General features: G+C 48.1%; 1 protein-coding gene and 2 long non-coding RNA genes across 3 annotated transcripts; 1 reads left to right on the forward strand and 2 right to left on the reverse strand.

The window, feature by feature from the left end:
• The first annotated feature begins 1,826 nt into the window (after nucleotides 1-1,826).
• PLAT (plasminogen activator, tissue type) lies at nucleotides 1,827-26,711 on the forward strand. Its single transcript, XM_040448979.1, has 14 exons — nucleotides 1,827-1,970; nucleotides 13,002-13,099; nucleotides 14,188-14,230; nucleotides 16,154-16,291; nucleotides 16,870-16,980; nucleotides 17,341-17,515; nucleotides 18,181-18,272; nucleotides 19,993-20,167; nucleotides 20,705-20,790; nucleotides 22,392-22,587; nucleotides 22,699-22,835; nucleotides 22,999-23,139; nucleotides 24,027-24,193; nucleotides 25,761-26,711. Exons 2-14 carry the CDS (start codon nucleotides 13,028-13,030, stop codon nucleotides 25,917-25,919), a joined length of 1,692 nt encoding a protein of 563 aa, XP_040304913.1. The 5' UTR covers nucleotides 1,827-1,970; nucleotides 13,002-13,027; the 3' UTR covers nucleotides 25,920-26,711.
• On the reverse strand, nucleotides 17,637-18,198 carry LOC121013565 (uncharacterized). Its single transcript, XR_005782796.1, has 2 exons — nucleotides 18,091-18,198; nucleotides 17,637-17,893 (listed from the first exon to the last, which is right to left on the reverse strand). It is a non-coding gene; the product is annotated as an uncharacterized LOC121013565 (long non-coding RNA).
• Nucleotides 19,499-21,133, reverse strand: LOC121013480 (uncharacterized). Its single transcript, XR_005782761.1, has 3 exons — nucleotides 20,833-21,133; nucleotides 20,550-20,651; nucleotides 19,499-19,625 (listed from the first exon to the last, which is right to left on the reverse strand). It is a non-coding gene; the product is annotated as an uncharacterized LOC121013480 (long non-coding RNA).
• Nucleotides 26,712-26,890: the final 179 nt, after the last annotated feature.

A 26,890-nucleotide genomic window follows, 5' to 3' on the forward strand; every position in this document is an offset into this window, starting at 1 on the left:
CTACCCCTCCCTCCCTCAAGACCCCAGGTCTGCAGCACCCTAGGGGCCAAGAGACAACTCCTCCCACCAGAGACTACCTCGAAGGTTGTAATTAAATTTGCATTTTAACTGGGGGCTAAAAATCTAAAAGAATGCATTTCTAAAGGTGGAATTGTAGGTGTCCTGATGTGTGGTGGGAAAGGACTCTCCCTCCCCACTGCCAGATCACACCCTGGTATATAGATCCTGGCACATATATCCTGCCCCACCGCTCAGGCTTAAGGACCCAATACCCAGACCGCAGACTGTATGTGAGCTAAGGATTTAAATGTAATCATTTGGGAGCAAATCATCCTCTACAGGAGTTCAGATTAAAGATTCTTTATACCACCCCTCCATCCCTGCTGAACCAAAATGCCAGAAAAAGCCTCCGATCCTTATCAAGGCTTCCCATGTTACAGGGAAGTAGACACGTCTCCATGGGACAGGGCCACGCTTTGCTACAGCTTAGCTGATGTCCTAGTTCCATTCCTTTGTAGCTAACCTGGCCCTCGTATTTCCCCTTTCCTATAATGGCCATTGGCAGAGCTACAGCCTGATAAAAATATGGAAAAACAGCTTGACTTTGAGCACAACTGCCTTATTTTCCAACCTCAAAATCAGCTCTCATCGCTTGACAAATGTGAGCACATTTAGGATCGGAATATATGCAACCTGGCCTCTCCCAGAAGAATTGGTCATCCTTCAATTTCCTCTGCCAACCTCAGCCTTCTGGTCCCTCTCCTGGCATCCCTCTTCCTTCTCTTTCTTCCACACTGCCTTGTCTAGCCAGATACCAGCCAATAATACAGATACTACGCATCGAGCCCTGTGCCGTGCCAGGGATCTTATGTACACTGTCGCTCTCTAATCTGCGCACGTGACCTCTGATGGGAGAGCTCAGCATAATTGCAAACCCTGACTGAGGTCACATCCCTCATTACTGGTACAACTGATTCAAGCCTAAGCGTTTCCCTCACACCTGCTGCTTTGCTTTATCAGTCATCTGCAGGTGTTAACAAGTCAAACAGGCTGTCTATTTCCAGGAGCATTCACATTTAAGAGCAAACTCCAGAACATGGGAAAGCTTCCCTTCGTTTAAGAGATGGATGGCTAGTGATAGAATTTCAAGGCAAGGCTGTGCAGAAAAAGTGTTTAGACAGACCATTGGCTCAGGCCCACCCCACCCCCCACCCCCTGCCTTTATTCCACAGCCCCACTCAGGGAATGCTGGAGCCGAAAAGACCTCAGCCATCTCTTTGCAGAGAAGAGAAATGAGTGGCAGGACAGGTACCTGACGCATATTCCAGGCTGGAAATTACTTTCCACTGTAGAGGAGCCCTGCCCGCCTTTGTTTACTGCCCCGCTTTTCCCAAGTGCTCCAATTTTGGCACTTCTATGCCTGGAGGCAACTGGTCCACCTGTCCAGTCCTTCCAATGTCTTGTGTCCAGAGGGGCAGAGTCATTGCTGGACATTCCTGAAGAACCAGTCAGCCTCGGCAGTGTATATTTTCTAAGAATAGCAAACTCCTCTTTCCATTATAGGTTTGCAGCCAGCTGACCCCGAGGGTCTCTTTTAGGTCATAGACTAGCGCTTTAAAGGAAGATGATCGTCAAGGTTCTGTCCAACTCCCAAATTCCTGTGATTCGGTGACATCAGGATTGTGAATAATCAGGCTGGCCCGAAGCCAGGCTGGGCTGTGCTGCTTCCATCATAAACTTCCTCCCCCTCTTTATAAAAACAGGCCCGCCCCGTTTGGCTCCCTCGTGGCCCTGTCCACTGGGCATCCTGCTGCTGCAGAGAAACCCGCCCACCCAGGGCCACCGACCCCACCCCCTGCCTTGAAATTTAAAGGAGGCCGGAGCTGTGCAGGGAGATTGGAGCTGAGGTCCTGCAGGAGCCCAGGGCTGAAGAGAAAGCCTCTCCCAGGGAGGGAAGGAAGACAGTGACGGTAGGTCGAATTCTGTGACTCTCTGTCTGCCCATCTCCTCTTCTCTCTCTTAAAAGTCTTTCTGGCAAGCCGAGCCACTAGAGGAATACCTTAATGAGGGACTGACTTTGTAATGCAGGCAAAAAGAGGATTAGTTAGAATCAGTGCCCAAACAGAGCCTTCGTTCTGTGTCTGCATTTCATTGGGATAGGCTGAAGCTGTTTTGAAGGGCGAGGTGGTCAGGGGAAGAGAGAATAGGAGGGATTATGTCTTGGAGAAGAAATCTCTGCTTGCAGAGTAAAGGGGAAAGTGAAAAGAATTGTAGAGAAATGTTGTGAATAGACAATGGGAGCACCTCATGACTAACGGGCAAGAAATGTGAATGAACTGAGCTGCCTCCGGGATTTGGGGCTATCTGAGCCTGGAGGGTCCCTGGCCATGTCGGGCTGCCCTCCCTACTCCCCCCCCCCCCTCCCTGCACCCAACAGAGCCCATCAAGAACTTTAAGGAACCGGGGCTAGGGATGCGGGATGGTCAACTTGCCTCCGAGCATGATTAATTAGGTGGGAAGTGCTGGGAAAGAGAAGGACGCGTCAGAGAAAGGCCTCTGATCTCCCCCCACGACCCCTCCCCATCTCCACTGGTCAGTTTGTCCTCTGGCGTTTTGCCCAGTGTGCAAGTGTGAGGTCCTCTTTAAGGATTCTCAATTACAGGGGGGGATAACATCAATGGCTTTTCTTTCAAGAGCATTCTGCAGGAAGCATATCAAAGCTTTCTAGATTTTCACTGTTATTATCTTTATTTTCTTAACCTCACTGGGAGGGAGGACAGGAGAGAGCCAGGAAAGCAGAAAAACATGCTGAGCTCCCAGGTAACTAGTGACAAACTCAAATGCAAAGAACTGTGGTACCAATGATTGAGCTGAGCCGGTGACCAAGCTGGAATAATAATGGTTGTCTCCTGCAGTGGATTGACGACAGAAAAAAATTGTGTGTGTGTCTCTGTGTGTGTATGTTTGCAATTCCATGAAGATATTCTGCAAATACAACTATTATGGGGAGTCCCCTCAAAAGTAACTTCCTAGCAATTCTTGCCTGTGGGGGCAGGAGGACTCATCCTGGGATCTCAACACTGACTTGTCCGGAATCAATATATGACAGTCAGTGTGAGTGCTTCCTGTAAGCACAGAGCCAGACTCGAGGCACCAGCAGGGATTTGTAAATATTGAAACAGAAATAGCTCCATTCCACCCATCAATTTATTCTACCTAGAATATTCTCAGAGACACCAGTCTCAAAGCTCTGGATCTCATCAAGAGCAAAAGTAGCTCCCCACTGCCCAATAGCTCAGTCTCTGTCCAGACTCCCTAAGACCAACTCAGTGTATTTTGTGATGCCTCTTATCAGATACTCCTGGCATCTGTGCTACTCCTCAGTAGCTTCACCGGAACAGCTCCTGCAGCCAGGGAGTAGCTGAGGGACAGCAGTGTTGCTGTTTTTTTGTCCTCATTGAGGATGGGCTCTGGGACTTGGCTTTTATTTCCTTGGGTCCTAACATGTTGAGCAGACTATGCTCAGTACCTTTCCAACTATTGCAGCCAACATCCCAGCCACACCTAGTGACCATACCCATCTAAGGCTTTTGTAAATGAGTGGCTGGGACCACAGAACATTTGGGGAAACTTACTTTCCGAGGGAGGCCTATTACTAAATCTGCAAGCAACAGCTTTTCTGGTTATGGGGTTTTATAGCAACTGAAGGGGCCCTTTGGCTAAGATCTAGCTTCAGGACTTCCAAAGCTTCTAGTATGTATGCAGGTTATTTTCTATCAGCCAGATGAGGGGGCAACATGGTTCATAGCAATGGTAGTGAATTTACCTCTAGTCAAAATACAAAGTCCATACACTTCTCAGAGATACTGAGTATCTGGTGGTGAGGAAAAATTGGGGTTTTGGGTTGAAATGTTCAATTTCACTTGATTATCTGGCATTGTGCACCTGCAGCCTCAGAATAATATTTTTATTCTCTGTGAGTGAATTGCAGCACTGCTCTGGTAAGATGGTTAGAATGGACAACGGGTGACCAGAATATTCCATCCATTCCTTCTTGGGTCATTAGCTTTGCATGGAGAAAAATTCTGTCTGTAGCTTCAGGCTATGAACCTTGGGCAGGTTCTGGTACTTATCATGATTACCCAGAAGATGCTAACTAGATGGTCTTTCTCTAAAGCTAATGCAACGGAGTGTCCTTAGCAGCTGCCTAGCACTATCTGTGCAAACAACCATGACCCAGAGGGCGACTCTTGGCTGGCACACCCAGCTGAGTTGCAAAGGACGGTTTGGCTATTTGGTGCTCCAGATGCATGCATCAGTGGCTTGGAGAGGTCGGTTGGGGATTGATCTATAAGATCTGATTCCAACTTGAGTCTCTGAAATAACCACTTCAAGGTCAGGCTGAACCCAGATACTGGGATACCTTTGTATTCAAAGCCTTTTCTGTTTATTATATGGTCCCAAATATTCCATTAATTTACAACTAGACATTAGGGAATTGAAACTGAACATGCCCCAAAGGCTTTTATGTCCTTGGAACTCTTGGGCTTTCCAAACCACACTTCCTCCTAGGGATGCCCTTGAAGGCAGAGGCCGGGGTTTGTGAATCACCTTCTTTTACCCAATGGAAGGTATTTGTGCTGAAGAGTAAGCAACTCTGGCTGCTTGCTGCTGTTATCCTGGACCCCGCACAGTGGTGTCATCTTGGGGATATGCTGTGTCAGGAACGCCCCTTGATTTTGTTCAACAAACAGCTTCTATAGTATCAATTCCAGGAGCCTACCTTGACCAGCCCCCTACCTCAATGAGATTGAACTAGATCTCCTTCCTCCACATTCCAGCAAGACCCTTTCTTCCTCTGCATTTCCACCTTCTATCCCTACATCCCTGCGTATCACAGTGCTGATCACACTGTACTGTGATTACCTAATTACTTGTCTGTCCCGTTCCTAAACTATGAGTTTCTGAGGATACAGTATATATGTCTTTATACCACGGAGCCTGTGCCTGGTACATGGTTGGCGCTCAAGAAATGTATGATGGTAAATACATACAGTTGGTAAATCTTCACCTGTGAATTCAAGAAAGGAGGAAATGAGACTGAGCTGGGGCTTGAGGGAGAGATGGGTGGGTGGGGGATCTGACAGATGGCATTCGAGGATGACACTCAAAGAGGTTCTCAAGTCCCTTTGTTAGAGATCTTTGCATGAACAGTTTGATGTCAGCTGAATTTTTTGCAGGTAGAGGACAGGACGTAGGGAAACTAAACCTAGTAGCCTACCATGAATAATCTAAAAGAGAAAGACTACTGGTCAACTAGATCTTTTGTCACATTCATAGAAAAGAGAAACTGGTTTTATTTTGCCTTCTTGTAGCAAGAGCTGGTGTCTGCCACCTGGGATGCAGAGAAAAAGGGAAGGTTTTGTTTTGTTTTGTTTTCCTTTTTCTGGGAAGCTCCAGTTTCCTTATTTTTATCACATAATGTCTCTGGTTTTTGAACATCTCATGTGGTCGGCATCAGACAGCCCTTATCAGGAGCAACAGCCCAGATCTTCCAGCTGTCTTGGGCACCAGTTCCTGCTTCCTCTGAGAGTCCACAGCAGTCCTGGCTTGTGTGGTGTAAATAGGTCTGGGAAAGGCAAATTAAAACACAGATTAAAAATAGCATAAAAGATACCACCTCATATCCAGGAAATAAGGGCTCCCGTTAATACTGTTCTGTGCACACGTACATGAAAGGTGTGAACTTTTCTTCCAGTCGTAAGGAATTTGGTTGCAGCTTCTCACAAGATGCCCACATGATCCAGGGAACAGGATTTCGGTATTAATGCTTGACCACACTGGGAACCCCACAGAGGGTGGCATCTTTCCTGCCTTGGTAGTTTTCAGTTGTTTTTCCAGGAAGAAGTTGGAGACTTTGGTGCTCCCATTGTTGAAGGACACTTGTGACAGTAAGCATAGCTGACTTTACTGCCCACTGGCCATTCAGAGGGCCTCTGCCTGCTTCTTCTCTAATTGCTGTAACAATTCAGCAAGGCAGGAACGATTCGCCCGTTAGAAAATCCAGGAAACCACACACAACCTGTAAGTGGTAGTAGGAATCTGAAGTCAAGACTCCAGTCTTGCGGGGCGCCTGGGTGGCTTAGTTGGTTAAGCGGCTGACTTCGGCTCAGGTCATGATTTCGCGGTCCGTGAGTTCGAGCCCCACGTCGGGCTCTGTGCTGACAGCTCAGAGCCTGGAGCCTGTTTCAGATTCTGTGTCTCCCTCTCTCTGACCCTCCCCCGTTCATGCTCTGTCTCAAAAATAAATACATTAAAAAAAAAATTAAAAAAAAAAAAAGACTCCAGTCTTGCTCCAGTAAATGCTACGCTCCTTGCATTTACATGCTACCCTTCTCATATATCAACTCTGAGCACATTAAAAACATTACAGTCCAGGGGCTCCTGGTTGGCTCGGTCCATTGAGCGTCCGAGTTTGGCTCAGGCCATGATCTCACAGTTTGTGAGTTCAAACCCCGCATCGGGCTCACTGCTGTCAGTGCAGAACCCGTTTTGGATCCTCTGTACCCCCTTCTCTTTACCCCTTCCCCACTCGCTCTTACACACACTCTCCTCTCTCTTCCTCTCAAAAATAAATAAACTTTTTTTTTTTAAGGTTTAAAAAACATTACAGTCCAGCATCAGGACACAGTAAGGAGTGGTGGAAAGCATGTCGAATTTGAGTCCTGACACCACTTCTCACAAAGTGTCTCACCTTAGGGCCAAGGCTTTTGTACCTTTTTTATTAACTTTTAAACGTTATTATTTATTTTTGAGAGAGAGAGACAGTGCAAGCAGGGGAGGGGCCGAGAGAGATGGGGACAGAGGATCCCAAGCAGACTCTGCGCTGACAGCGGTGAGCCCGACGCGGGGCTCTAACCCACAAACCGAGAGATCATGACCTGAGCCGAAGTTGTATGCTCAACTAACTGAGCCACCCCGGTGCCCCAGCCCTTGTACCTTTTTGAAGTCAGATTCTCTTGCCTGTAAAAACAAGACAATAATATTGCCTTAAATGATTCAACGGTTATAAAAGGGTTGTAAAGTTTGTAAACCCTCTGCCTGGCAAGTGGGAGATACTCAAGTGCCTGTGGAGCAAGTGGCATGAATCCACATGCAGTTCTCAAAAATATACTAGAACATCCCTTTCAGGTGAGCCCAGTGAAATGTGGACAAACTCAGTAATGATACAGTGAAAGCTTCCGATCATTTTTCTCATTCATGTGTGTTGAATTCTGGAGGTAAAATGAAGAATTATCAAGGTATCGCATATTTAATTGCCTTGCAGTGATGATGGCTTTAGGGAGTGGAAGGGATACGAGGAATTACCTTCGTGCTTAAAATGAGATACTGTTTTAGATTAACATCAGATTGTTTAGATTCAGACTTCGAGGTTAACATTTTATTGCACTGACTAATGGAGTCAGCTTTTGCCAGCAGATGCTTGTTTTTTCTTCACAAGATTATAAGTTTATTAGGGAAGGGTTTCTTGTATTTTTATGGTAAAAGGAGGCAGGATGGACTTCTGTTTTCCAAGACCCACATCCAACACGTCCTCATTCCTTCCAAATATCTAGAATTACCTGGCAAAGCATGGGACGCGAAGCAGATGACAGTGCTCAGTGTAGATTTTTCTGAGTTGCCAGGTTAACTTAGACCCAGGTCATATGCCTATATTTTGAAGATGGTTGGAAAGAATGCTGCTCTTGAGTGACTAGTGAGATGGGTGAGAGATAGGAGAGGATTCTATTCTATCGCCTCATTGGAATGGATCAAGGTGATAAGAAACAAACCCTTCCTCTCTTGTCCCCCAGTTGTAAAAGAGCTCTATTCAAGAAGAGAGAAAAACGTGGACACACAGAAAATGAAGAATTGAAAAGTTAAGAATTGTTTACATGTTGTCAGTTTTTGAAAATGGCTTTTATTCTGAGAGCAGGGCCTTTGTAAAAAGCAGGACCTGTATACGCGGGACCAGGGTTACCAGGCTACTTGCCCCCTGTTCTGTGCTCCCTCTGGAACTTGCAAAGGTGAGCTTTTGTGGGGGCCCCACCACCTTTCCTGTGTCCGGGTCCTCCCGCCATCGCACCCCCTCTCTTGCCCTGACCCTACAGACGTGCCTTTGCTGTTCCAAGGAGTTCTTCCTTGGACTACTTTTTTTTCTAATTTTTTGGCCTCCATTCCGGGCCGTGATGGTTGGGGGGTGGAGGGAGGGTGTTATTTGTTTTAAAGCCATGAGTCATTTTAGAGTATTGGTATTCTTGGAGACTGACTCTCTCTTACTAAGGTTTCCAGAGAGAAGCTTTGCAAAGCAATAATAACTCAGGAATCTCCTCTACCAAAGATTAAGGTAGCAAACCTTGCACACAGTGTAAAATTTGATCATAGTATCAACTTACTTTTGTCTTTCCCTTGCAATTTCCATCTTCTGTCTAGCTTGCTCATATTTCTGCCTTTTTCTTGCAAGAGTAGCAACTACAAGTCCCCCAGTTCTATACCTGCTGGAGCAATTGCATTGTTTGCTCCTAGAACCCCAGAACTTGATCGACTGTATTTATGCAGCTCTTTTATTGCCGGTCACCTCCAAGCATGTGGTTGTGTTTAAATAAAATACTTATACTCATTTATAAGTGTGTTAGTTTACACCCATTACGTCATTTGTTCTGACAACAGTGAAGACCACAGAGTGTTAGCCCTGGAGGAAACCTCCAGAGTCCAGACCACTTGGATTTGCATCCCAGGGAGCAGATTTTATGTCTCAAAATATAGATGCTTTTGCGAAGGGCAGCGTATCAATTTTTATTCAGTCACTCTAACCTTCTGTGAATGAGGATAGTGGTTCCTTTCCGGAGGACAGATTTTTCAGAGGTTAGCATGGAGAAGGTAGGACAGTGGAGGAGAGTGCAAAGGGAAATGCAAAGGCACTGAGGACAACAGGTCACCCTCAGGAATGACCCCCAGGCCCTTCCTCTGGCTGGGTGCCTATCAGTCAGCACTCTGCCATGTTACCACTGCAGAAATGAACACTTGAGTTTCTGGCTGGCAGGATCATTGATTTCTCAGCCACAATGGCACACTTCCTTGCCTCTAGGAGAGTAACCCCCTCCCTGGTTACCAGTCCACTGTTCCCATTTTTCCCCTGGAACAGTCATCATTCACTGTTGTTCAGAAGGGCCAGTGAACAGAGTTAACTCTGTTGTTGTAGCCGGCAGGACCCAATGCAGCTTTGAGGCAGGGAGGTCAGAGATGCTCTAGGAGCAGATGAGGCTGCTGCACACAGATGTGCAGGCTGAGTCCCACACAAGGGTGCCCATCCACACACATCCTTGAAATGCAGGCCATGCTTTATTTGCCAGGCCATGGGTCCTGTTTTTTTGTGTGCTTGTTTTTTAGTTTGCACAGATTCTTTGTCAACTTGCCAAGCTCCATGTCTATTGAAGTCCATCCACCAGAGAGGGTGCCTTTTGCAAATCTGCCAAAATCAACTTTGTATGCTAGGGTGGACCTGCAGGGGCTGGGTCCTTAGGACCCCGGGGACCACGGGCCTTATGGCCATTCTACCATTACTCTCATACAGTGATGCTTTCAGGGATTCAGGGATTCCAGTCCAACCAAAGTGAGACATCCTAGTGGTTTGTCTTTTTTCTTTTTCCTTCTCCTTCCTTCCTTTCTTCCATCCCTCTCTCCCTCTTCCCTCCCTCCTTCCTTCCTTCCTCTTACTTCCTTGCTTTTTTAGTTTTCTGACTCTGGGAAACTTAAATATAGCAAAAGGAAGAGAACACAGGAAAAAAAATGACAAGTCTTTGTATTTATAAAATGAACCCCAAAGGACTTCTTACCTTTACACCTCGCATCTGACTGCCACATGGTGCTTCTGCCTTTGGTGGCAGCCTGTGGTTCATGTTGCTGAAGTCTGCCCTGGCAGAGGCCCCATGCACCCAGAGTCTGAGCCCCCGTTTCTGGTATTCACTTGGTTCTTTGTCCAGGCACTGCCCCCAGATCGCTACAGCCACCTCTTTAATGAAGGCAAAACAAGGACACATTTTTTCCTCCTCTCCTCTTTCTCCCTTGTCTTTGGACTACACTCCTGGTCTGCTTGCAGGATGACTCACTTCTTTGTCATCCTCTTACCCCGTTCAGCCTGTCCAGCTGCTCTCATTGCCTCTGTGCAGCGAGATGGAGCTGTTGCCTCGTTGGAGACTGTCACTGGGTCAGCTCAAGGCCCGGCAAGGCCCAGAAGAGTGGAGGAAGATAAGGACAGATAGAACAGAGATGGTCTCGAACTCTCCCAGGAACGGAAGACAAAAGTAGACCCCTTTGCCCCTTACGCCCCTTAGTCGCCAAAAGGGTTTTAACATGATGCAGCTGTGGGAGCCGCCACTCCAGCCCTGAGTTGCGCTGTGCCTCCCTGATCTGGTCCCCCTCTCCCATTTGTCCAGAGAATGCAAATGTGTTAATATTCCATTTCTCACTTCGCAACTTTCTGACATCTAGAATGGTTTTCCATTTAGGAGGAACCAGAGTTTGTGGTTGTTGTTAGGCCCCTGAGTTCTTGAAGTAAAACGGTATCCCTGTATCCCGGTGGGCATCCAACGCCCTGGGCTTAGGCTAATGAGTTTATTCAAAGGGCTGGTTGGTTTGACATGCAACACTAAGAAGGGTTAAGTTCTTTGTTGATTGGTGACTCGTTTACTAATTCATGCATTGTTTCATTCAACGGTTCTTCATAAAGTCCCAAGAGTTTAGAGGTCCCCCTAACCTCAAGGCCTGGCCCAGATAATAAAGTATGGGACAATCTATACACTACAAGAATCAGGACTAACATCAGGAAGAAAGAGGGGGGATGCATGTAAGAAGATGCATTTTAACTTTTTTTTTTTTAACATTTATTTATTTTTGAGACAGGGAGAGACAGCCTGAACGGGGTAGGGTCAGAGAGAGAGGGAGACACAGAATCTGAAACAGGCTCCAGGCTCTGAGCTGTCAGCACAGAGCCCGAAGCAGGGATCGAACTCACGGAGCGCGAGAACATGCCCTGAGCCGAAGTCGGCCGCTTAACCGACTGAGCCACCCAGGCGCCCCAAGAAGATCCATTTTAAAAGGTTATAAAGAAATGGGATGAAATGAAGAAGGGAAATTTAAGAGGGGTTTTGGGCCATTTTAAGAAAGGGGAAAGGTAAGGAAAGCTGAGAAGGAAAGTCCGGAGCAGATCCTTGTGGTCAGAAGATTATACTGAGTGTTCTTGTTTCTGATGGCCTCAACTCCCTAACTGCTCTCTTCCGAAACTTCAAACTTCGGGAAACCTGTGAACAGTAGAGAGCTTCCTCCTCAGAGTGAGAAAGCCGCCCCCCTCCTCCAAGAGCACACCCTACCCTGCCCTACCCTGCCCTACCCTGCCCTACCCTGCCCGGGAGGGGGGCCTTGCTTGACACACCAGATTAGAACAAAGGCCCAGATCCTGCCTTCTTTTGGCTTCCTTCCCAGTGGGGGAGGGGCTGGGGAAGGGCCGTGCTGGTTGGCAGACGCCCTCTGAGCCTGGGTGTGGGAATCTCGTGGACCAGCCCCCGCTGCCGTCTCACTCCCTCTCCCTCCTCTGCCTGTCCCGGCAGCCCCAGAAGAAGTAGTGGGGCAGAAAGAGTCCTCCCACCGCCCCACTCGCTCTTTCTTTGTCATCCTTGCTCTGAAGGGGGCCTGTGGCCAGTGAGGGGAAGAGCACTTCCAACAGGGAAGCTTTTTGCAAAGAAACAAAGAAGGAGCCAGAGCCAGCCCAGGATGAAAGTCCTGGAAGCCCCTGATCTGACAGGGCCCTGAGGACCCTGGGGATGGGGGGGAGGGGTGGGACCAAAAGTTGTTGTGACTGAAAGGAAATGAGTCAAGGGAAGAAATGCCCTGATTTAATTCTTGTGGACAAAGGAGCGAGCGGGTCTGCCAGACCACAAAATAACACCCCGACCAACTAACCTACTTTAAGCTGCTGAGGGCAAGATCACTGGGGAACAGCACATGGAAACTGGGAATTTTGGGTCCAGGAAGATCTGAGTGTAATAACCAAAAAGCAGATGCTTCTGTTCCTTTCTGCCAACCTACACTTTGCCGGGCCCGTCTGTAAAATCAGAGGGAGCGGTGGGGAGGGTGCGAGCTGGTGCAGGGGAGCATTTCCTGTGCTGGACCAGGAGGCATGCCAGTTAAGAACCCAGGTAATCTGAGGTAGGCTGGCTCTGTAACGTGCCCGCAATAGAATCCCTACGGTGTCCTCCAAGAAAGTCAGAGAGGGGACATTTCTGTGGTTCCATCTCCCAGGGCAGGAATTCACTTCTAGGAAAATCAAGCCAGGGCCTGGGGTACCCAGGCTACCAAGAAGTGCCAGGGATGGCCTACGCTATTCAGCCCACAGACATCCCTGGGCAACATGATCTTCTAGCAACCCATGTCCATTGATGGACTAACGGATAAACAAGTTGTGGTCTATACACACAATGGAATTTTCTTCAGCTTTAAAAAGGGAGGAGAATCTGACACACGGCCACCACATGGATGAACCTTGAGAACATTATGCTAATGAAATAAGCCAGTCACAAACGAATGTGTGTCGTAGGATTCTACTTATGTGAGGAAACTTGAGAGTCGTCATATTCATAAAGACAGAGAGTACAATGGTGGTTGCCGGGGGAGTGGGGAGTTAGTGGGTCGTGGGTGCAGAGATTCAGTTTGGGAAGATGCTAAAGTTCTGCAGATGGGTGGTGGGGATGAATGTGCTTAATGCCACTGAACTATACACATATATCAATGGTTAAGATGGTAAATATGCACAATTAAAGGAATCTTCCAGATATTTGTGGCATTTCTCTCTGTGGGAGCGGATGCTGGAGGGGGAGACGCCATGATAAAGTCATGGGTTCTTGAGTTTTGTCATATTCTTTCATCTTTCAATCACACTATTGAGCTTTTTTCCCTTCTTCTTCCAGAATTTAAGGGACGCTCCAAAGGAACGATGAATAACCTGAGGAAAGAGCTGGTGTTCACCCTGCTGTTTTGTGGGGCAGCCCTCACCTTGCCCAGCCAGGTGGGTGTGCGGTTCAGGTCTGTGCCCTCCTCCACGGGCCTATGGACCCTCAAGGCCCTCGGGAGCCCAGGGTGGGCTAACGTCAGAGTGGAGAGGCAGAGGCCAGCATTCGCAGAGTATAGTGCACATACTCCTCTCTGTGTGGGATGCTTGGGATTCAGGGTTCCAGGGGGCAGAACTCTAGGCAGTTCTGCTGACCTCAGTAAACAGTTCTTAATTCTACCCCCCTGCCTCTGACTGCCTTCTTTGGAGCTGTTTTTAAAAAACAATGTTTTTTTCAACGTTTATTTATTTTTTTGGGGACAGAGAGAGACAGAGCATGAACGGGGGAGGGGCAGAGAGAGAGGGAGACACAGAATCGGAAACAGGCTCCAGGCTCTGAGCCATCAGCCCAGAGCCTGAGGCGGGGCTCGAACTCACGGACCGCGAGATCGTGACCTGGCTGAAGTCGGACGCTTAACCGACTGCGCCACCCAGGCGCCCCTGGAGCTGTTTTTAAAGAATGTGCTTGAATTAATCCATAAAGTATTTGGGAAAGATAGTGCCTACGCAGTGAGCCGTGGAAGCTGGGAAGCCACCAGTGCCACTCGCCATCTAACTGGGATGGGAGCTGTCCTGAAGACATACTGTCTAAAAATGCCCAGCAAACAAGAGCACCATCATGGAAGGCCCAGCGAGATTTTAGAGGAGAGAGAGTTGGGGATGGCTACATGGAGGGAATCGGCGGGTGTGTGTGTGTGTATGTGTGTGTGTGTGACTACAATTCCACTCGCCCCTTGTGGCTATTTAAATTCAGAATTAAATAAAATTTAAAAATCCGGTTCAGGCTATGGTATTAGACAGCACAGGTATTAAAGATTTTCATCATTCAGAAAGTTATTCTGGCGACACTGGTCTAGAAGGGGAGGAAGAATTAGAAAAGAAGGCAAGAAGTGGACACTGCACCTGGGGCCAGTTACCTGAGGGGGGGCTCCTGGGGCAGGTGGCATCTGATTGGCAGGTGCGCCGGTGGTCTCTGGATCAACCACCATTGTTCTTAAGATACCCAATATGTGCTGACCCTTCCTCCACCTCTGGTGGCTTTGCAGGAAATCCACCCACGATTCAGAAGAGGAGCCAGATCTTACAGAGGTAAGATGACGCTGAGATCAGTGGAGGGGGTCAGTGGAGGCGGGAGGCAGAGTCAGGGCTTAGGGGCTCCGGGCGCTCTGTCGGGGAATTTATCTGCCACCACACCCAGCTTACCTGAGCTGTGTGAAGGTGAGATTTCACAGGGTGATTCTGCAAAGGCGCCTGTGTCCCCCCCCCCCCCCCCCGCCCATCACTCAGCCATCCACCCAGTTAGCTGAGGCCAGGTTTGAGAGGCCAGAGCAGGTGGCCCTCAGGGAGTCACAGAGCTGGTGGGAACCTGCCAGCTCAGTGGCCTGAAACCCTGTGACACAGGTGAGAAAACCGAGCTGGAGATGGAGCGGTGACCTGCCTAAGGTCACCCCGTGGCCAGCTGCAGCTGTGCTGGTCCTCCAGGGTCTTTTTCCTGGGCTGCAATCCCCTTCCCACCTGAGTCCATGTGGCATCTTTGTCAACTGCCATCTCTGTGCTTCCATTTCTTCTGTCTGGTAAAAATGGGGTAACTAAGCTGGGTGGTCTCACAGGAGTTCCACAGCTGTGGAAAGACTCTCTCTATAAGACCGAGTCTAGAGTCGACTCTAGAAACCTGAGGAACATCCCCATGAGCATTAGGTAGGATTCCAAAAATAAAATATGCCAGCAGCCGGATTGTCTTGACTCTTGTTGGAAGAACTCTGGGCCCAGCTTCAAGTCTGAAGCCACCAACCTGGGGCCTTCATCTTGGAAGAATTTACCGATCAAAATACATTTACAAAGTAAGACTTTAATTTTTCATATTAATTCATCTAAAATATGCACATGTATACGTATAAATTGCCTGCAGAGTTTTTGATCCACATGAGTATGACTGCACTGAAATGCACTTCATCTCTGTCCTTCATGACCTACTTCCTTCGGGTCTGGGAGGCTTTGCAACACCTCTTTTGAAGTGGAAGTTTCCTCAGAGTGAGTCATGGCAGTTACTCTTAATGCCTTTGCTATTGGATAAGCGTTTCTGACAAGGGTGTCCTGGCCCCAGGGGACCCTCCAAAGAAACAACAGAAAAATTATGTACAATGAGTGCTTGTCACGTCTTTAATTAATGAAAAGTTAAAGATTTGTGAAGTTGGCTTTCTGGTTTGCGAACAGAGACAAAGGGTGAGAATATCAATGCGAGCACTTAGACTGTTTTCATTTATACAAAAAATACTGGCAGGAGTAGCACATTTCCCACACAGACTAAAATGTGGATTTTCTTTCTCTTGGGCTAGCAATGCATCATTTCAGTGCAGTCATACTCATGTGGATCAAAAACTGCAGGCAATTTATACGTATACATGTGCATATTTTAGATGAATTAATATGAAAAATTAAAGTCTTACTTTGTAAATGTATTTTGATCGATAAATTCTTCCAAGATGAAGGCCCATCAGAAGAAAAGTAATTAAAGTGGTCTTTGGTGACAAATTCTTAGGTATCTGCTATCTTCCGGCCGAGGGCAAAAAAGGCATGAAGGATGGGTTGTATTAAAAGTGAGTGAGGTTCATATGTGGAATTTAAGAAACAAAACAGATGAACACAGGGGAAGGGAAGGAAAAATAAGATAAAAAGAGAGAGGGAGGCAAACCAGAAGAGGCTCTTAAAAGACAGAGGACAAACTGAGGGCTGCTGGAGGGGAGGGGAGTGGGGGATGGGCTAAATGGGTGATGGGGATTAAGGAGGGCACCTGTTGGGTTGATCACTGAGTGTGTTATGTAAGAGATGAATCACCGGGTTCTACTCCTGAAACCCATACTACACTGTACGTTAACCAGCTTGAATTTAAATTAAAAAAACAAAAAACAAAAAACAAAACAAAACTGAGGGATTTTCTCAGTGGAACCAGGGACGGGATGTCAGTGTTTGGTGAGTTGTGCCCTCAAGAGGCCAGCCTGTCTTTCGTTACAGTGACCTGCAGGGATGAAAAAACACAGATGCTGTACCTGCAGAATGAGTCGTGGCTGCGCCCCGTACTCAGAAGCAACCGGCTGGAATACTGCTGGTGCAACAGCGGTCGCTCGCTGTGCCACTCGGTGCCCGTCAGAAGTACGTATGGGGCCCCTGGGTGGCTCAGTCAGCTAGCCTCTGACTCTCGATCCTGACTCCGTCATGATCTTGCGATTTCTGGGTTCGAGGGCTGACAGTGCAGAGCCTGCTTGGGATTCTCACTCTCCCTCTCTCCTCTGCTGCTCTTCCACTCCCACACACACACTCTCTCCCTCTCTCAAAATAAATAAATAAACTTTAAAAGTATATTTTTTAAAAATGTACATATGGACTGCCAGTGGAAGCTTTGAGCTTTGGGTCCAATTTCCTGGGCCCAAATCCTGTATTTCACGTCCCTGGCTTGTCCAGACCTCCTCTTGCCTTGGGCAAATGTGAACGTGCTGAGCAAACAAGCAAGCCTGGGGCCTGGGGCTCTGCCTTCACTCACCCGGCCTCAGCTTCCTTGTCTGTCAAATGGGGAGAAAGTAGTACCTACTTCATGGGGCGCAGTGAGTATTAAATGAGTTATTTTTGTAAACTGCCTAGAACAGTGTCTGGCAGGTAGAGCGCATTCTTAAAATTTTAACTCCTTTATCCTTGGAACTGCTTTGAAGTAATTCCTTGTTTGTACTTGGCAGGTTGCAGCGAACCGAGGTGCTTCAATGGGGGGACGTGCCGGCAGGCTCTATATTTCTCAGATTTTGTCTGCGAGTGTCCTGAAGGGTTTTCAGGGAAACGCTGTGAAATAGGTGAGTGGTGGGTAGGTGGTGCGAGAGAGGGACAGAATCCCAAATCTTCCCAGGAAGGGGAGGAAGAGTGTGGTGATGGGGGCAGGGTGGGGACAGGGAAGGTCGTCCAAGGGTCGGTTAGGCAATCAAAGCGCTGGGCCCAGTGGGTGCCGTCTTGGGTGCCGGGCTGGAGTCTGGCTCTGCCGCCGGTCAGCTGGGTGAACTGGCCGCCCCGTTTACCTCCTTTGCTCCGGCAGCTTCCGCAGCCAGCCCGCCACACTGGCTTGGGGGTGATGCCAGAGCAGGTGTGAAACCCCTTTGGAAATCTAAAGGAAAGAGGGGGACTCACATGTGAGATGTCACCTGTCCTGTTTCGATCAGATGCCAGTGCCACATGCTACAAGGACCAGGGTATCACCTACAGGGGCACGTGGAGCACAGCGGAAAGCGGGGCCGAGTGTATCAACTGGAACAGCAGCGTACTGGCCCCGAAGCCCTACAACGGACGCAGGCCAAACGCCATCATGCTGGGCCTTGGGAACCACAATTACTGCAGGTGAGAGGGCCGTCCTCCCTACTGGGTGGGCTTTCCTCCAGTGAGGAGCTACTAGAGTCGGGGAAAAGGCCTAGTTCAGATCAGCCATGGTTCCCCAGAGACAGAGAACCAATACATTAGATACACATACAGGAATTTATTATAAGGAATTGGCTCACCCAATTGTGGGGGGTGGCAAGTCTCACATCTGTAGGCAGGCCAGCGAGCTGGGCGCTCAGACAGGCTTTGACAGCACAGTCTTGAGGCAGAATTTCTTCTCAGCTTTTGCTCATAAGGCCTCCCACAGATTGGATGAGGCTGCCCACAGATGGAGGATGATCTCTACTCAGAGTCGACTGATTGTGGCTGTTAACCGTAGCGATCTCTTCACCACAGCACCTAGGTTCATGTTTGATTAATAACTGGGCGTTCTAGCCAAGGTAATACATAAAACTAACCGTCACAGGCCACCCCTTGTCAACATGGCTCCTGGGCCTCCTTCAACCATACTTACTCTCCACATGAAGACAATGACCAGGTCATACTTCCACCTAACGCAATACAACTGTCCTGTGTACGACCAGAAATGCACTAACCTTTTCTCCAGAAGAGGATGGAAAGGCCTTGGGTCTGAGAGGGAGACTTCCCTTTTCACCTCCTCTGGCCTTCCCTGGCTGCTTTTTCAGGAACCCAGACAGAGACTCAAGGCCCTGGTGCTACGTCTTCAAGGCAGGGCAGTACAGCACTGAGTTCTGCAGCACGCCGGCCTGCCCCAAGGGTAAGCGCAGCCTCCCCGCCTTCCCTGGTGGTGTCTGGGGAAGAAGAGTCTCGAAAGACAGATCTGATAGTGTTTCTACAACTGAGGAGACGAAGGAGTGGGCTAGTGGTTGACCATTTTGTTCACAGAGGGAAGAAAGTCAGGAGACTCAGGTCTTCACCCAGGCCTGGCTTCTAACTAGCTGTTTGACCTTGAGCTGGTCTCTTTACCCACCCCCCCCCCTCCTCCGACCCTCAGGTTCCTCGTTTACAGAGGAGAAGGTGGGCTGCATGGGTGGTTTCCAGTCCTCTTGAGGATGAACGGAGATTCTCCCTTTTGTGATTGATGGGCCTAATTCTCAAATTTATTTTTTTTTTTAATTTAATTTTTTTTAATTTTTATTTTTGGGACAGAGAGAGACAGAGCATGAACGGGGGAGGGGCAGAGAGAGAGGGAGACACAGAATCGGAAACAGGCTCCAGGCTCTGAGCCATCAGCCCAGAGCCTGAGGCGGGGCTCGAACTCACGGACCGCGAGATCGTGACCTGGCTGAAGTCGGACGCTTAACCGACTGCGCCACCCAGGCGCCCCAGATGGGCCTAATTCTCAATCTCTGTCTCTCTCTTTAAAAATGTTTAATAAGAGAAAATTTCCCAAATTTAAAAACCCTAAGGTACAAAAAAGCACCCTGAGTTCTGTGGTCCTTCCACAAACAATGATGTCACAATAGTATGAAAAATAAGTTTTAAAGTTCTAACCACTCATATACGATAATAATGTGCATTCTGTCTACAGGTAGGTCTGACATACCTGTCTGTGAATTTGAGGGCTCTTTACACTAATTCTTTTTTTTTTTTTTTAATTTTTTAAAATCTTTATTTATTTTTGAGACAGAGAGATACAGTGTGTGAGCAGGGAAGGAGCAGAGAGAGAGACACACACACACACAGAATCTGAAGCAGGCTCCAGGCCCTGAGCTGTCAGCACAGAGCCTGACATGGGGCTCGAACTCATGAACTGTGAGATCATGACCTGAGCCGAAGTTGGACACTCAACTGACTGAGCCACCCAGGCACCTCCTCTTTACACTAATTCTAAAGCATCCTCCCCACTTCCAGGATTGGTAAAATTGGGACTCACTGGTCTAGGTGGCCCTTTAGTTATACTGTTTATAGTGGTACACTTTGCCAGTTTCAAATTGGGAGAAAGGAGGGTAAAATGGGGGCAAATAGGTGAAAATAGGCAGCATTCCTGGGTCCATGTCCTCTCTCCTGCTCGATCCCAACAAATCCTTCAGATCACTGGCAGACAAAATCTGGGAACTTAGGGGCTGCGGACATGTCCGTCCATTGAAGATCCTTGGTTCGCCACAACCTGTCAAGTACAAACCAGGAAACCCCCTGTTACTTTCAAAGCAGCTCTGGCAATAATCACCTATAATTGAACACAGCATCCCTTTCTGCTGAATGCGAATCAACCCTCAGCATCACTCGACACAGCAATCTAGGAAGCCACATCCAATCATGAAAGTTGGCCCAGCAGACAGAAGCCACTTCGCATCCCTCTGTAAAAGGGCTGGAAGAATGAGGAAAGAGGGGAGGTGGGATGCTATCACATCCTTCTTATGGCTAGCCTGGCTGCCTACAGCCTCTCGGGCCAGCGGCTCCGGCTGCAAACCCTGATGTACCTGCTGTAGCATTTAATTGGCTATGTGTCAATGTGAGACTTTCTTTTGTTCCAGAAAAAAATGGAGACTGCTACTTTGGAAAAGGGTTAGCATACCGTGGCACCTACAGCCTCACCACATCTGGTGCCTCCTGCCTCCAGTGGAGTTCCAGGGCCCTGATAGGCAAGGTCTACACAGCGTGGAAGAACAACGCCCAGGCACTGGGCCTGGGCAAACACAACTACTGCCGGTACGTAGCATAGGGGCCATGGGTTCCTATCTGGGCAGGGGGCAGGAGTGGGCGGTGGGATGAGAGATTTCATGCCTAAAGTTGTATGAAAGACTCAGTGGGTGGGAAGGAACCATGGACATTATCTGGCCGCACGTATTCATTTGCTGGAATAACACCTGTTATGAAGAGTGAAGTTCACCAGTGTTTCAGCCCACGTCCCAGACTAGAGGTGCCGTCCCACAGCCACTCTGTCCTCATTGTTCTGTTCCTCCGTGGCACCTTTCTCCCAGTGAGTCATAAGAGTGTTCTCATAGCATTGCTCACGGTAACTTCCAACACACCTGCGAGATGACGATGTTATATTGCTGATAGAAAAACAAAGTTAAGATTGTTTTCCTACCGTGAGATCTCTGATGGAGCCAAGTTCAGAACTCAGGACCCTCCTGCCCAGCTCAGTGTTTTTGCCATCGGTTTACTGAGCCTCCTTCCTCGCTCACGGGGCCTGCGATGGGATTGAAAATGTGATTGAGAACCTTGACCTCTCTCACCATCTAGGAACCCAGATGGAGATGCCAAGCCCTGGTGCCACGTGTTGAAGGACCACAAGTTGACGTGGGAATACTGTGATGTGCCCCAGTGCTGTAAGGGCTGGCCCTTGGCCACCTCCCTCTGCCCAGTCTCACCTCCTGGCCATTTCCTCTACCATTCCCTGTGTCTTCACAGCTGTCTGCTTCAGACCCAGATTTTTAGGAGGGCCTTGGTGGGGAGGGGCCTCCCATGACTGGAGCCACGGTAGGATGAAAACACTCTGGGCAGGTGCTCACTTCCCACGCACGACCAGGATGGGAGGGGCAGAAAGAAAGAGAAGAACTTGCCAGTTGCTCTTAGCATTTATTAGGCTCTAAACTTCTCTCTCCAGTTGCCTTTATTAATGATTGACCATGAGGTCATAGTGAGCATAGAGGAGGATAGCTCTCATATGTGGCTCCCTAGATAGCAAAGTGCTCTCACTGTGTGCTCCCGACAACGTGGTGACAGGCAGTCCTCCTACGTCCAGCTTACTGATGAGGAAAGCAGCTCAGAAGTCATGTGGCCTGCCCAAGCTCACTGGGCTCTGAGCCACACAGCTGGGGTCTGACGCCGCATCCTCGGACCCCACAGCTCGTACTTCTGCTGTGAGCTTTTCCACCTTTCCCACAGAGCCCATTTAACACAGGGGGACTCTGGAGGGGGTTAACACTGGGTTAGTGGAGGGGGTGGAAGACAGAGAAAATTTAAGGTGGCGCATTTTGCTAAAAAAAGACACTGAGAATAGATTATTATAAACTTTTTTAAAGTTTATTTATTTATTTTGAAAGAGAGAAAGAGTATAAGTGTGAGAGGAATGGGGACAGAGAGAGAGAGAGAGAGTTTGGAAGAGCATCCAAGCAGACTCCATGCTGTTAGCGAAGAGCCCAATGTGGGGCTCCGAACTCACAAACCGTGATACCATGATCTGAGATGAAGTTGGACACTTAACCAACTAAGCCACCCAGATGCCCCTCTGTGAATAGATTATTATTACTCAGTTCCTGTGAATGCACGTACCTGCCAGAATGTTTCTCAAGGAACATATTATTTAACTGGGCAAGTAAGACACAAACCACCAATGAACTCACAGCCAAAGTCCTACATGGTAGGTCCTCAGTGGGCAGGATCAGCAAGCTCATTCAGAGCCTGGTGGGCTGAGAGTGTTAAGAAAGCCTCAAGGGGAGTTGGGATTTCACCTAAGCCTTGAAAAGTGGGCAAAGTTAGTAGATGGAAAAGAAATGGGGAACCATTGCCCATTGGAGGAAGTTGCACTGCTGCGTTATTTCTGCAGTCAGGAAGCAGGTGCAGGAAAAAGCCAGGAGTAATGAAGCACGGCAGAAAGACCCCGAGTTTGGAGTCAGGCAAGTCTGGGTTCTAATCCAGGTGCCCCTGTGACTTTGGGCAAAAATTTCCCAGGCTCTCTGAAGTTCCATGTCATGAGGGTTAAAGGAAGTGTACCTACGATGGTTGGCATGTACCATGTACTCGACAAATGAAAGCTGTGGTTTTTATTACCATGCAGACTGTCCTCTCACTCTGTGCTAACCTGGAGAAGTGCAGTAAGCCTGTAGAAACTTGGGGTTTCAAGAGAAGAAACCAGGAAAGGTGCTCAAGGAACCCCCCACCAGGGACTGCAGGTCTGACGTCCCTTCTCTTTCCTTTCCTCTCCCAGCCACCTGTGGGCTGAGACAGTACAAGCAGCCTCAGTTCCGCATTAAAGGAGGACTCTACGCAGACATCACCTCTCATCCGTGGCAGGCTGCCATCTTTGTCAAGAACAGGAGGGCACCAGGGGAGAGGTTTTTGTGTGGCGGAATACTGATCAGTTCCTGCTGGGTCCTGTCTGCTGCGCACTGCTTGCAGGAGAGGTAGGCACTTCAGAAAAACCCAGTAGGTCTCCCTAGACTCTAAGGCCTTGAACCCAGGCCTGTTAGAAGAAGCCTCACAGTGAGCAGAGCATAAGGCTGTCTCTCCGTTAGGTATCCTCCCCACCACCTTAAGGTGGTCCTGGGCAGAACGTACCGAGTGGTCCCTGGAGAGGAGGAGCAGAAATTTGAAGTAGACAAATACATCATCCATAAGGAATTTGATGACGACACTTACGACAACGATATTGGTAAGATGTCACATTCTCCCCGCTGCGGACGGCACCATACACAGCCACACATGTGCACTCACACCTCTTCCTCCCCCACCCTCACCTCCTCCTTCGTCTTCCTCCCCTCAAGTCAGAAGCAGCCCTTCCCACGCGGCTTATTGCCTTCTTGCTCTTCTCCCAGCACTGCTGAAACTGCAGTCAGACTCGCTACAGTGTGCCCAGGAGAGCGACACTGTCCGCACCGTCTGTCTCCCTGAAGCTGACCTGCGCCTGCCTGACTGGACAGAATGCGAGCTGTCTGGCTACGGCAAGCACGAGGCGTGTAAGTGGAAGGAAGTCTCGGCCCCATCCTGTCTGTCTGCAGGACAGCAGGGCATGCACTTTCTGGCGGAAGAAAAAGCAGTGACGAGAACGTTCTAGCCCAGGTTCAGGCACTGATGTAAATGTAGGCAAGTTCCCTGCGGACCGAGAACCCCTCACCTGCCTTCCCTACTTCGCAGGGTCACTGTGCAGGCCACGAAGGGTCTGAGTAATACAAGTGCTTTGAAGAGCTTCAGGCTTCAGGAAGGTTCTGATAAGAAGTGGAGTACAGTGATTAGGGGGTGTGGTTCTTGGACTCTCTGGTTGCGCAGTCCGGAGATCAAATCTGAGATCTGCACCTTGTAGCAGTGTGGCCCAGGACGGGGATTTTTGTTTTACACTGTCCCAATCCCCTGTGTTCTCACCGGTAACATGGGGGTAGACTTAGCTGCCTCCTTAGATGGTGAGAATGAAATGACAGTAGGTGAAGGCAGTAGTTTTCAACTGGGGTGATTTTGCCGCCCCCCCCCCCCCCCCGCCCCAGCCAGCAGACCCCGGCAATGTCTGGAGGCATCTTTGATCGTCACAACTCAGGATGGAGGTTTATACTAGCATTTAGGGAACAGAAGCCAAGGATGCTACAGACATCTGCAGTGCCCAGGACAGCCCCCCTCACATCATCTGGCCCCAACGTCACCAGTGCTACTACTGAGAAACTATGGGCTAAACTCTGTAAGATTTCTGGCTTTGTCAGTCAAAACAATCTTGACGATTTTGTAGGCGTCCACCTAACATGTGTGAAAGCTCGAGACAAGTTAGCCATTATTAGAAAATTTGGCTTCCTCCCTCCAAAAGGTTTACAAATAACTTTCCCTAAAACCATCGGACATTTTCCCTTCTCTCTTGCAGCTTCTCCTTTCTATTCTGAGCGGCTGAAGGAGGCTCATGTCAGGCTGTACCCAGCCGGCCGCTGCACGTCACAACACTTGTTTAACAGAACCGTGACGAACAATATGCTGTGTGCTGGAGACACACGAAGTGGTGGGAACCAGGCAAACCTCCATGATGCCTGCCAGGTAAACACAAGAGTCTCGCCAGAGCCTGAACCCACCCAAGGGTAAAAGTGTCCCTTGGCCAACAGGCTCCGAACCAAGAAAAAAGTTACAGCCAGAACCAGGGGATCTCATCTTGAGGAGGCACTGGAAGTTTGAGATGAGGGCCTCAAAGAATAACACAATCAGAGAAAGATCAAAGTTACCCAAAGTTATGAAATCTAAACTGCAGGAAATTTCCCCAATGTCTCTACCGGAAACTCCACCTGGTTCAGGGTTTCCTGTAGGCCCAGGCAATTGATTGACTATTGAAGTGATGGATAAAGCAACACAAATTAAGCAGTTCTTTTTTTTTTAATGTTTATTTAATTTTGAGAGAGACAGAGACAGAGTACAAGCAGGGGAGGGATGGAGAAAGAGGGAGACACAGAATCTGAAGCAGGCTCCAGGCTCTGAGTTGTCAGCACAGAACCCGGCACAGGGGTCAAACTCATGAACCACGAGATTGTGACCTGAGCCGAAGTCGGATGCTTAACTGACTCAGCCACCCAGGCGCCCCCAAATAAAGCAAATCTTGACTTCTGGGGGTGCTGGAGAACTGGGGTCTGCCACGTAGAAGGGGGAGGAGGGGCTGCAGCTTACGAGGAAGGGGGACATGGATGATTTGTGAGAAATAAGTTTTAAAAACTCTTATTCAGCCCTAATATGAGGTTTTTAGCCTGGGAAAGCAAACTATTTCAGGTTGTCTGTGTTGGCATCCTTATCAGAGTTAGTACTTCTCTTTCGTGATAATGAGGGACTGGGTATGGGACACAGACCAACCTGTGGCATTAGGACCTAAATATAACCAAGGCACAGTTATTGATGAGACATTTTCAAGCCTACAGTGTGTCAGGCTCTCCATCGAGGGCCTGGGGGTTGGAGGGGAAACAAAAAGAAGGAAGCAGGGCTCTTGCATCAAAGACTTTGTGGGCTTTGTTCTTATAAGGTAATCATATCAGCCTCTGCCCTCAGTTCCTTGACAACCTTTGTCTCTTTCTGAATGATTTCTTCAGAAACCTCAGCTGTACCCCTGGCTCAACAGTCATAAAAAGTTGTATGCAAAGTGAAAATATGATCTGCAAGCTTCAAGTTAAAAACAAAAACAAGAAATTATTTTGGTTCAATAAGACGGTAACAGCCAATTACCCAGAGTCTTACAAAATGTCATATGTCGTTCTCAGAGTTCTTCATGCTCTCTCCCAATTAATTCCTATAATAACCTCATATGGTAGATAGCATGAAGTCTATTTTACAGAATATTGAATATTGAATACAGAATAATATTGAAGCACAGTGAGTCTAAGCCCACATAGCTAGTAAGTGGGAAAGTTAAAACCAGGGTTGTGGCCTGAAATGTCTGAGCAATTATCTCAATTCTACTTTGCAATGTAGAACCTAATCCCCTACAGGATCAAGATCTTTGAGATAACAATTTCCCTCTCTGAGCTAAGTACTTTGAAGAATACGATATTAGCACTACAATATTAACCCTAACTTCCCCCTAAAGAGTCTGTGTGTTGTGCAAACTGACCTGTTCTCTCTTTTGCAGGGTGACTCAGGTGGCCCCTTGGTGTGTATGAAGGACAACCACATGACTCTAGTTGGCATCATCAGTTGGGGCCTTGGCTGTGGGCAGAAAGATGTTCCAGGTGTATATACCAAGATTACTAATTACCTAGACTGGATTCAAGACAATATGCGACCATGACCAAGGACTCCCAGTTCCCTGACATCATGGGAGGAAGCCCCAGCTTCCTCCACTTCAGAAGACACACCAAGGCGGGGTGCTTCTTCACAGAGATGAGCCATAACACAGTACAAGTGGGTGGCGGGTGGGGGGAACCGATAGGAGAGGGGAGAGGATAGGTTTTCACAGGTACTTCCCATTTTAGAAGTTTCCAGGGGCTAAGATTGGATTTCAGACTGGAGTCTGTCAGCCGAGAAGACAGATAAAAGCCAACCCCTCCTGGAATACGACCATCTAGGGCAGAAGAGAAGTAGACCAAAAGCCCCACCTCCTGATCTGTCAACATGTGGAGTGCTGGAAATGGGACCACAAAGATGAAAGCATGTCTCAGTAGTAAAAAAACAAAAACAAAAACAAAAACCAACCCATCATCTAGATCCTTCAGGAAGGAAGGATTGCTTTAGAAATGGAATGTCTATTTATACCCACAAGGAAGCCCAACACGGGCCTGCTAATACGGGATGGGCTGGCTGGCCAGATCATGTCCTCAACATCTTTTAAATCCAGTGTTTGGCTTTTCCCTTTCTCCACTCTACAGCTCTTGGAAGGAAATCCTTTTGTGGATAGTGTAAATCTTTTTTCTGTATAAACTTTATAATAAAACAGGAGACTTGTTATCATTTTAATACCTGACAAACTAGGCTTTAGTATATTTATATCAATCCATTTTCATTTTTACTTTGTTGCCACACCCCTGTATTATACTGTGCTGAGATAATAAATTCAGATATATTTTTCACATATTTTCCCAAATCAGAGTGGAGTAATATTGTTACGTTGGCAGTATCTCACAGCTTATTTATTCTTGTCATTCATGGTCACATCTTTAAAATCATTTCAAATATTTCCTTTCATTCATCCGACATATACAGAATACTTTATAATGTACTAATGATGGGCTCTTGGAATGGTGGTGGGGTCTGGAGCTGATG

This window comes from Herpailurus yagouaroundi, unplaced genomic scaffold (genome assembly GCF_014898765.1).
Source record: "Herpailurus yagouaroundi ecotype Mexico unplaced genomic scaffold, PumYag 28, whole genome shotgun sequence".
NCBI lineage: Eukaryota > Metazoa > Chordata > Mammalia > Carnivora > Felidae > Herpailurus > Herpailurus yagouaroundi.

What these genes read in the sequence shown, in the direction of transcription:
- PLAT (XM_040448979.1), top strand. Translation starts at nt 13,028, where the DNA reads ATGAATAACCTGAGGAAAGAGCTGGTGTTCACCCTGCTGTTTTGTGGG. An exon ending in CACTTACGACAACGATATTG is followed by an intron (nt 22,836 to 22,998) that starts GTAAGATGTCAC and finishes CTCTTCTCCCAG; the next exon opens with CACTGCTGAAACTGCAGTCA. An exon ending in CTACGGCAAGCACGAGGCGT is followed by an intron (nt 23,140 to 24,026) that starts GTAAGTGGAAGG and finishes TCTCTCTTGCAG; the next exon opens with CTTCTCCTTTCTATTCTGAG.